An 11842-nucleotide genomic window follows, 5' to 3' on the forward strand; every position below is an offset into this window, starting at 1 on the left:
AGAAAAATCTACAGTCCTTTGTGGTTCATTGAATGAGTTAGGTAGTTGGTAAGTTCTCCTGTGTCCATTGCTCTTTGTGATTTAATGGATATTTGTGATCTTGCATCTGTCTTTTGACCATTCTTTAGATTTTGTGTTGGGACTATAATTGCTGTTGGGATTGCATATCTTAGAGGCATTGTCTTCTGTGTTTTTTTTTTTTTCTTCCTTTTTTTTTGTTCTCTTTGGAGCATCACTGTTTTTGAACATTTTTTATAATCTTTTTTTGTGTGTTTTTAATAAAAACTAGGGGGCTTCGCCCCCTGCTCGCCAACCCCCATGTTTGGTTTTCCAGATACATATTTTTAAGATTTTTTTTTCTTTGAATTGTTGCTATTTCATTAGTTTCACTTTTATTTCAGAACTTCTGTAAAAACAATATTTGTAATCTTGCAAGTCCCAATATGCTGAATCTTTTAATGAGGTCAGTGAGACATGTGTTTAATGAATTTGTACCATAATTCAGGATAGATTTCTCTGTTTGGAATTTCAGCACAGACAAAATGATCTACATCATCAGCATTTAATCATTTTTTTTTACAAAGTAAGCAATAAATGCATGTGCGGTAAACTCCATTTTTGAAATTCTCAAGATTCTTTATTTGTCACATGCATAGTTATACAGGACAACACGCAGTGAAATGCATCTTGATCCGCTTATCAAAAACTGTGCAAAGTTAGAAGAATATCAGTTAGATTAAAAAAAAGTCATAGATTGAAAGGATAGGTAAAATTATGTGAATAAAGTAGAATTAAGTGTTAAGGTGCAATAGTGTAGTGATTATTGTGCAAAACCAAAGTTAGACAGGTGCAGTTTCTTTGCGCTACTGTGATCTTTACTTATTTTTTTTAATACTTTCAAATTTTCCAACTTTCATATCCTTTAACTTTCTCCACATGTGTATAGCGGCTTTTTTTTGAGTCTTTCGAATTCCACTGCTTTCATAATCTCTAACCTCTGCAGGTTTTGAACGTCTTTATGAAGTTCTACTTTGTCTTTTACTCTGTCTTTTAATTCTGAGCCGGATTGGACATACTTTTTTTTCAATTCCACTTGTTCCCGGCTGATAATTACTTTCCTTATTTTATGAATTTGCACCTAGATTATTCTTTTTCTTTTTTGCTTTTTTCTCTCAAACGCTTTTGAGTCACTTTTCTCTGCGCTGCTTTCTTCTTGCTTAGATGTCGATGTTTCATTTATAACGTACTGTCCTTATACGCTTTATATGCACTGAGGGTCCTGGATCTGTGTGTGCTCAAATCCTTTAGATGACTGAATGTTTTGCTGCCTCTTGGCTTATTTGATATTGATTGTAAGTAGGGCATGTCTTGCAAGAATCTCATGTTCTACGTCATCGCGAGATGGTCCTGGGCCAATCTCTTGGCACAAAGTCTCATGTTTAAGGTCCCTGCGAGACGCTCTGTGGCTAATCTCTTTCATCTCGTGGTTTCTTTTAAATGTCTTCCGGGATCTTAATTTGAAGATCACGTCTCTAGGCCCTTGTGTTTCTCTCCAGAATTTTTTTTTTTTATAATAGAGAGATTATATGTTTTCTTGGCTAGCCAGGGATTGACAGTTTTTTCTAGTGGACAGTTGATTTAATTGATTTAAGGGCTGTGGGCCTCAATTTCAATTATGACTCTCTGATGTAACAGTCATTATGGCTGTAGTTACTTAAGAGAACTATACACAATAACTTTCATTTGCCCTAGCACATCTGTATGGCATTAGTAAGTTTTTATTTTACTGTTTATATGATTGGGCTTGAGTCTCTTCTGTTTCAAGACATTTTATTTGTAATATTTGTTTTTTCAATTTGAGACTTTAGTCATTTTAGTGTTATTAAGATTTTTTAATTTATTTCTTTAATTTTTCCTTGTTAACATTAATTAATCAAAATATATTGTGCATTTTTTGGTTTACATTTTTGGAGATTTTGTCATTTTAGTCTCATTCTCTATGAATATCATGATAGAGATTTTGCAATAATGCATTCAAATTGTAACATAAATTCTCATTATTTGACATAATCAATGACTGGTTAAAGAACAGAACATGTCATGTGGTTTGAAACGATATTTCCTAGCTTTGGCACACTCTTCTATTTATTGCCCTTTGACACCAACTGGATAACACACTCTTTCACCTTCACATGTTTGAAGGTAATTTTGTCATCTTACAGTAGCAACAGTATGAATATCTGCAGGAGTTAAAGATGGCTAACTATTCAAGTACAAACCTTCCATTTGTAAGAAAAATTAGAATTATAACATGGCTTCCTAGGGCTGTATATAAGCAGTGATAATCATTGTACCATGATGCTAGTCATTGAACAACATATTGTATTTGATTACCACTGTATTATACCTCCACTAGAGTGCATCAGGAAGGTTCATATTGAGTAAAATATAATGGTATAAAAGACTGAACTACTATTACATTTTTATATTTTCTATTACTTTATTGATATCCAGATAATAATTCAGAATTTTCACACAATGGTAAGAGAGATAATTGTTTGTAGAAATATGTAAGATAGCATTTTTAGTGACATTTTGCATGTTAACCTATTTTTTCTTTGTTAGATTGGACAATATGGAATTGCAGGTGCTCTCTTAACATTTTCATGTCTGGAGTTCTGTGTGGCTACTGTTATATCTTACTGTGGAATAAAAGCTGTTTCATACAAGGTTGAAACGGTAATGAACATACAACTCAGATATACCATTTTTTATAATCTTTTACTTCTCAAGTGACAGGTGCTCAAAGTGTAATTCATTTTGTTGTGATTATTTTTAAAATACTGTATGCTTATTGAGCTGAATTTAGATCTATGTGTATGGGAACTAAAATCCATTTTAATATTAAGAGAGTTCTGTTGTTTGAATACTAATGTATCCTATTATCAGTGTTGGAAGAACATCATGGTTCCTTGCTTTCAGTTGAATCTGTTTCACATTCAGATGCTGTTTCATGACTTTAATGAAACGGTTGCATAATAATATTTGCGTTTAGATTTAACCTGAAAAGTTAAAATAAAAATGTTACATATTTTACTTTTTTAGGAAAATTCAAAGATAAATTACTAATGCTTTACTTTTGTGTCATTTAACATTTTCTAAAACGCTTAGAAAAGAATTAAAGGAGAGCTAAATTTACACAGATTCAAATGAGAGAATCCAGTTGTGTGTAAAACATCTTTGCTAACTTTCATAAGAAGTGAAACACAAAATTTTAGTTATCAAATGGAAAATAAATGATTTAAGTACACTGGGAATTAGTTAAAGTCAGAAATTTAAATTTGAAAAAGGAATTGATTGGATTGAAAACAGTTACAATAGCTAAGACATTCCCAAAAGAACTAGTCCTGGAAGTACATCCATAAATAAATCCACACTTAGCCCCTGTCATGATTTTGCAGCATACTTCTGAACTTTATTTGTCCCCAAATAAATAAATAAATAAACACAGAAATACTATGATCTGAAAACACACACACCAGAATGACTATAAAGGAAGTACAAGGGTGTTGTACCGTGTTAGCCATTATGGATGTAGTGGGAAGTCAAGTAAAATAACACCTTTTATTGGCTACCTAAAAAATTACAATATGCAAGCTTTCAAGGCAACTCAGGCCTAATTACATCTTGCCTTAAGGAGGGGCCTGAGGTACCTTGAAAGCTTGCATATTGTAATCTTTCTAGTTATCCAATAAAAGGTGTAATTTTGCTTGATTTCTCACTATAAAGGAAGAAAAAATGAAGTGGACAGAAAATAAAATTTCCAACTTGGCAGTCACTGTCACAGTGAGGCATTATGCAGACGTATTACTGTTGGTATAAAGAACCCCAATAGCGTTTCTTAACATACTTCTGCTGAATAATTCATTGGCTGAAAGTTTTCAGTCTTACTGTATCAGAGAAAGGATGTGCAGAATTGTTCATAATTTTCTTCATTATCTCCTTTGCTACCACCTGGGGGTCCAGAGTGTGTCCCATAACTTAACTGGCCCTTTTAATTAGCTTGTTAATTTGGTGGGTCTCTCTTGAAGTAATGTTACCAGGGCAGCACACCACAGTGTAGAAAATCGCACGGGCCATCACAGAGTTATAGAAGATGTGAAGGATGTCACTTCCCACAACAAATGACACAGTTCCCTATGAAAAATAAACCAGCTCTTCCCTTTGTCTTCTGAGACCGGTTAAACCTGTCATGAATATTGACCGCCTAGTGCTTGTAGGAGTGCGCCACCTCTTAATCCATTGCTTGTATAGTGACCAGACATAGCGGCTGTTTGGTGCAGCAAAAGTCAATAAGCAGTTCTTTGGCTTTGCTGATGTTAAGGTGCAGACAATTCTCTATGCACCAAGAAACAAAGTTATCTATCAGACTCCAATACTCTTGTCTTATCCCCCTTATTAATACACCCCACGAGTATAGAATCACTTCAGAATTTCTGCAAGTGACATGACCTTGTGTTATATTTACAGCTGGAAATGTACACAGTGAAGAGAACGGCAGGCAGGACTGTTCCCTACAGTGCTCCAGTGCTGTTTGTTGTTTGTGAATTGCTTAAGTACTAAATAATTCCTATAAATATATATTCCTTGTTATTTCATACTTTAGTTGAGAAATTCATGTAAAACATTTAATCAGAAATAGAAGTCTGTGGACACACTAATCATTCAGAACAGGCAGTTTATGAAAGGACCTGGAAGTGTATTCATTTTACATTTCTTGTTTCTCCAACATTTCATCTGAAGTTCTTTGTTAATATAAATATTTATTTAAATTGTCATAATTGTGCACTATAAAAAGAATAATAACAAAAGTATTGGTTTATATATAAATATGAAGCCTGAAAGTCTTATGTTTTTTTCAGTGATTAATAAAATCTTTAGCATTAGTTATGTCTTGTACAAATATGGAAAAGGTAACCTCACTAATATTTAAATTATAATGACTATAAGGTAGACTGAATTACAGCTCCTGAATGTGAATGTTTGTGTGAATGTTTTATAGCTAGTGCTACACACTGAATGTTTAATTTTCTTTTTTGTTTCAGACTGGAGTTACTATCCACTAGATTTTTAAAAAGCAAAAGATAATGAGAAGGTTCCTGTAAAAGGACATTGTTTTACTTCAGTTTCTCAAAGTCACATCCTTGGCATGATATCATATTTTCCTACATTCTGTATACCACATATTTTGGCTTTATTCCTTTACAGGCTTTCTCATTCTTGCCTGACTAATGACTAACTGTAAAGACATTTTTAATGTTTACTACCACTCTAAAAATCATTTTAAATATACAGTTGTACACAGTGAGACAATATTAATGAATGGGTTTGCCAGACAAGAAAAATTAATGATTCTCTACATGCAAAAAGGTGTATGTTTACATATACTATATATGGTCAAATGTAATGTTTATGGAGTAATCTTTAAATACTTTTTATGTTTTCCACACATATATTGAATATCATCATATATATAATGTTTAATTTGTTCATTGAGCATGTGAAGCAGCCTCAACAAGCAGTAAAAGGAGCAGAATTTTTAAAAATCTAAATATTCTGCTTAAAAATAAAATGATCAGTTTGAAAAATCTGAAGCTTCTGTATCACTTTTACTTCAAACCAAATGTATCTCCTTTTTTCAGTGCTGATACTCTCCTGAAATGTTTTAATTCACATTACTTTTTATAAAAGTGGGTTCACATTTGTTTCAAAGATAGCCCTCCTATGAATCTACATTACACGATGCAGATGTGCCTCTATGGAGAATGCAATGATGGCATATTTAATGATAAATACACACTGGCATGTAAAATAAACACTCATCAATACTTGTCATCACATTTTGAATAGGTCTTCTTGTTGTGTGCTAACAGTTATTACAAGACTTCCTGGAAACAGAGCCATAACATAAATTAAATAAAAGTAAAGGCCTACTTGGAAAAGTGAAAAAAATGCTTTTAATGTGTGACACTAAATGGCATGTAATAACCCTCTTGTACCAAATCTCATACTTATGAAAAATTGTGGGATTTTTTTCATTTTTATAAAAAATTTGTTAAATATTTTATGTTATGTAATAAAACCTTATACTTTGGGGTAACTCTAAAACTACCCTGAACTTAACCCTTTTTGGAACGGAAGCATATTATTTTAGTAGAAAATGGTAACTAAAAATAATTGACAAATAGTCAGTCCAATACTGTAAACTCTGCCTGAATACTGCAGTATTATATTGAACAGGTGTAACATTTTAGCAGCATCTTGGCACTGTAGTATTGCAGATACATTTGATTTGTCTTGTGTTTCTAAATAAAGATGGGCACTAATATTTAATCACTTTACTTGAAGGGTTATTGTAAAACAGCTTTAGTAATGCCATGCTGCAAAACAAGTGATGACTTCAATCATTGTCTTCTTCAAAAAGAAAGCATAAAGTAATCCTATGTAAAAATTACAATAATTTTTGAAATAGTTTATTTTCTGAAGCTCTGAGCTTAAACACCTAATAAGATTACATTTTCATTGTCATCTTGCAGAGATATGTAGTAGATATTATTAGGAGTAAAGCAGAACCAAGGTTAAATAAGACAGAGCTTGATGCACTGTACTCTTGTACTCTCCCAAATCAGGTCAATTTGCACTCACTAGTAAACTCAACATGAAAATCTTTAGAATGAAACCTGTCACCCCAGGTGACTCATTTTTGAGTAGCAACAAACTTCTCCTTTGACTAGTTAAAAAAATGATAAAACTGCTCCAGCATCAAAAAAGGTGATCAAGCCAAATTTCTTGAAAATAAAAAGCTTTTGGAAGGTAGCATTTTGTTATCTCCTAAAATGAAGAAATAATAAAATGTAAGTATGGTATAACATTCAAGTGCACTCAGACTTGAGAGTTGGACACTTTAAATTTCAAATTACTGCATCAAAGAGTTTGCTATCACAATTTTGTTTATTACATGTTTTTGTAACAGTAAGTCAAAATCAAAAATAACAGTGATAACAGAATTTAATTACATGTACTAGTAGTGTACATAGAACTTTTGATGAGGCATCTTTTGCATATTGTAAACCCGAGCTTTAGAATAACCTTCTGTCAGATCTAAGGACACTACAGATATTTTAAAAACATATTTTTATACATTACTTTTGCTTAATCCAACATCTTAATTGTTATTTTATATACTATACTGCTCAAAAGAATTAAAGGAACACTTTTTAATCAGAGTATAGCATAAAGTCAATGAAACTTATGGGATATTAATCTGGTCAGTTAAGTAGCAGAGGGGGTTGTTAATCAGTTTCAGCTGCTGTGGTGTTAATGAAATTAACAACAGATGCACTAGAGGGCAACAATGAGATGACCCCAAAACAGGAATGGTTTAACAGGTGGAGGCCACTGACATTTTTCCCTCCTCATCTTTTCTGACTGTTTCTTCACTAGTTTTGCATTTGGCTACAGTCAGTGTCACTACTGGTAGCATGAGGCGATACCTGGACCCTACAGAGGCTGCACAGGTAGTCCAACTTCTCCAGGATGGCACATCAATACGTGTCATTGCCAGAAGGTTTGCTGTGTCTCCCTGCACAGTCTCAAGGGCATGGAGGAGATTCTAGGAGACAAGCAGTTACTCTGGGAGAGCTGGAGAGGGCCATAGAAGGTCCATAACCCATCAGCAGGACCAGTATCTGCTCCTTTGGGCAAGGAGGAACAGGATGAGCACTGCCAGAGCCCTACAAAATGACCTCCAGCAGGCCACTGGTGTGAATGTCTCTGACCAAACAACCAGAAAGACTTCATGAGGGTGACCCAAGGGCCCCATGTCCTCTAATGGGCCCTGAGCTCACTGCCCAGCAGCATGCAGCTCGATTGGCATTCGCCATAGAATACCAGAATTGGCAGAGGCACCACTGGTGCCCTGTGCTTTTTACAGATGAGAGCAGGTTCACCCTGAGCACGTGACAGAAGTGAAAGGGTCTGGAGAAGCCATGGAGAACATTATGCTGCCTGTAACATCATTCAGCATGAGCAGTTTGGTGGTGGGTTAATGATTGTCTGGGGAGGCATATCCATGGAGGGTCACACAGACCGCTACAGGCTTGACAAAGGCACCTTGGCTGCCATTAGGTATCAGGATGAAATCCTTGGACTCATTGTCAGACCCTATGCTGGTACAGTGGCTCCTGGTGCACGACAATTCCTGGCCTCATGTGGTGAGAGTATGCAGGCAGTTCCTGGAGGATGAAGGAATTGATACCATTGACTGGCCACCACACTTTCCTGACCTAAACCCAATAGAACACCTCTGGAACATTATGTTTTGGTCCATCCAATGCCACCAGGCTGCACCTCAGACTGTCCAGGAGCTCAGTGATGCCCTGGTCCAGATCTGGGAGGAGATCCCCCACAACACATCTGTCATCTCATTAGAAGCATGCACCGATGTTGTCAGGCATGTATACAAGAACACAGGGGCCATACAAAGTGCTGCGTATAATTTTGAGTTGCTGCAATTAAATTTTGGCAAAATGGACTAGCCTGCCACATAATTTTTTTACTCTGATTTTTGGGGCGTCTTTGAATTCAGGGCTCTGTAGGTTGATCATTGTCATTTCCATCAAACGATGTGGCATCCTTTCGTTCCTAACACATTACCCAGTCTATATCAGTATAGATATATAGGAGGATTTCTTTTTCCCATTGAGATCTGATGTGTTTTCAAAGTGTTCCTTTAATTTTTTTAAGCAGTTTATTTGTTCACATTATTTATATATCTTATTTTATTGCAAATATATTTACTTTTACATTTATTTTTAGGTTTATTATTTTTTAAACCAAATGTCCACCTATTTTATTTTAATCTCTTTTTGAAATTTTGGCCCATATGTCACATGTCTTATATCTCCTACCTGTAAAATGCTTTGAATTGCACTTTAATGTACATAAAAATGTATCATATAAACAAAGATTTTTAAAGTTTGAACATACTATTTTTAACTATTGTCCCATGAAATGAAGGTTTTGTTTTTGTTTTCACAAATTTCCTACAGAAGAAAAAAAAATCTTTCCTTGTTACTTGCAATTTTCTTTCTTTCACTCTAATAAAGAAATTATTAAAACTGTAAATGTTATTGAAAAGCTGTGAATCTCTTTAACATGTATTACTTTTTTTCTGAGACTTCAAGGGACTTTCAAGAAGCTTAAGAGAATATTCAGCAATCAATTGCTAACTAAACAGATGATACCTTCTGCCTTGAAGCTGCTGATCTTATAACAATTGACAGTCTTCTGATTTACATAACCAAAGCTAAATACATCACACAACAAGCCTTTTATGGATCAGGAATATCCTTGTCCAATTTGACATCTGCCATTATCCGCTTTGTATACTGTACACTTATTCTGACATGGAGAAGAAGTCTGAAGAGTAGCTTAAGTTTGGGCAACATATTCTCAAAGATACTGTCAGATGTGACAAATTCTTGGTACAGTAGCACGACTCAAGGAAGATGATAGGCCTCATTTACCATTATGATTTCAATATGTCTGGCTAGAAGGACTTCAGGGAGTTCTAGGGATTGGTATGCTTTTCCCTTTCATTGCTCCTATCATAACAACTTTCATTTGGATCAGTGGGCTGTCAGCAGATTAAAAAATTTACATAAATTTATTATCTGTCATAATTAGTTTGGACAGATGCCAGGGGCCTCACTTATTTCCAAACTTACATTGAAATGTATAAAAACTAAACTAAACTAAAACTAAACTTGGCGTAAAGCTATGTATATATTTTCACATGCATCCGGCTCGTTTGCAAATGGGCAGCACCCAGCATCAAAGCAGTGCTATTGTTTCTTTGTGGGCTCCCTTTCATTTTAGGTTTTCATCCATGACATGGGCTTTGTTAAATTCACTGAAATTAATTACATATCATTTACAAATTTAATTTACTTGATTGTAATGATTCTGTAACAATATAATGGTGCACAGAATGCCCAAACTATTCCAACTACCATGGATGATTTAGCAAATGGAAGAACTGAGTGCGTATTTACTGTTCCATAAAGATGACTGACTTCTAAGTTAAATTTAATTTCCAAGAGCTATCTTCTTGAAGCTGTTTACTGTTCGAATACTAGGATGTATATGTGATATCATGTTTATGATAAAATCCATTAAAGAATGTATATTACATTTTACAGAGAAATTGTTAACTTCATTTAAATAATATATACTGTTAACAATTAGACATGTGGTTCATGTTGGAGTGGAAGAAGTGCTCATGCCCTGGGTGTCTTCTGCCTGGAGTTTGTATGTTTTTTCTGGTGGGTTTCCTCCATGTACTTCGCTTTTCTTCTAAAGGTATACAGTTTAGGGGATTTGGTGATGCTAAATTGACACTTCAATGTTCCTTAAATAGAAAAATGCAGTCGCAGTAATATACTTAACATGCAATTTAAAATTTAGGTCAGAATCCATCATTTTTCAAACAATGCCAAAGAAGTATACCAATATGAGAGCTATAATGTGTTCATACTCATGTTTTAATTCTAACTGATACAACATTGCTAAATAGACAATGCTTTAAACCTTCATCATTTTAGTAAAGCATTCCTGCTCTTTCATTATTAACTATTGTATTAGTAATGGCAGGGTACAGGAGTTTTGTTAATTTAAAAAAGGAATTTTTCACATATGTCGTTTTCTTTATTTGATTTGATTTAATATTTAAAAGGCAGCTTGCCAAAGGATCTTGGTTCATACTTCTGTACATCTTTTGGAGATTCACAGTTAGGACTATTTATCTATGTCATAAAAAATGAATATAATTAAATTATGAAAGAAAATGACACAGTAGGAAACAAGTGGGAATCATTACATAAAAATCAAAATATGATTTAACAGGCATCTGTTTCTTAAGCTGTTCAATACAGTTCAGTATTGTTGAGGCCAGAATTAAGCACCAGTGTATGTCAGGGAACACTCATTAAAGTTAAAGTCGCCAGTTACCCTAGCACTGACATCTTTGGGATGTGAAACAGACACCAGAGGACAAAGAAAAAAAACCCATGTAGATATGAGGGAACCTGAAACCCACATACAGGGCATACTTGAGCCAGGGTCTGAAGCCAAGTCTCATTAGCAATGAGAGCTAATTACTGCACTAACCATGGTTTTGGCTGTGTGAAAAAGTATAGAATAAATCAATAATTGCCAATAACATTTAATTTTCAAACAGTCTGTTATATGCATTGCACAAAATACTACAGTGGAGATCATGTTTGTTCAGAATTCCAAGACCCAGGGTCCTGCCACTGTGTTTGTGGAGATTGCATATTTTCCTTTTGTCTGCATAGGTTTTTCATGGATACTTTGTTTTTACTCCGCATTCCAAGAGCTAATGTTAGATTAACTGATTTCTGTAAATTACCTCCATATGGCAGCATGTGTGTACATTATAATGCATGTGTATTTCATTCAAGGCTGGGTTTTGTCTTGTGCTGATGTCATTTGTCTTGGGCTGATGACCTTCGGATTGGCTTTAATTCTGTAAATTGGGGAAAATTCTAAAAAGGATTTGATGAACAGCATGTTGAAGTGGGCAATAGTACAATAGGTATAAATGTGTCCATTACATATTATAATTAATATGGCAACAATAAAATCTAGTTTGTAAAAATTAAGCTTTTCTGAAGAGATTTGAACATTAATGCTGATCAAGCCTCAGAGACAGACCTAGAGTGAAAATTGCAAGGAGTTAGGATCACAAAGCTAAAGAGCC

At 34.4% G+C, this 11842-nt stretch overlaps 1 protein-coding gene across 2 annotated transcripts in view; it reads left to right on the forward strand.

Annotated features, from left to right (window-relative positions):
* Window positions 1-6376, forward strand: part of LOC120517975 (membrane-spanning 4-domains subfamily A member 15-like) — a 32626-nt gene extending 26250 nt beyond the window's left edge. For both annotated transcript variants that reach the window (XM_039740521.1, XM_039740528.1), the window contains exons 7-8: window positions 2626-2739; window positions 5106-6376. In XM_039740521.1, the coding sequence (XP_039596455.1) occupies window positions 2626-2739; window positions 5106-5126 (135 nt within the window). In that variant the 3' untranslated portion in view covers window positions 5127-6376. The remainder of the gene's footprint in view (window positions 1-2625; window positions 2740-5105) is intronic.
* Window positions 6377-11842: the final 5466 nt, after the last annotated feature.

The sequence above is a fragment of the Polypterus senegalus genome, chromosome 1 (genome assembly GCF_016835505.1).
Source record: "Polypterus senegalus isolate Bchr_013 chromosome 1, ASM1683550v1, whole genome shotgun sequence".
In the NCBI taxonomy this organism is placed as follows: domain Eukaryota; kingdom Metazoa; phylum Chordata; class Cladistia; order Polypteriformes; family Polypteridae; genus Polypterus; species Polypterus senegalus.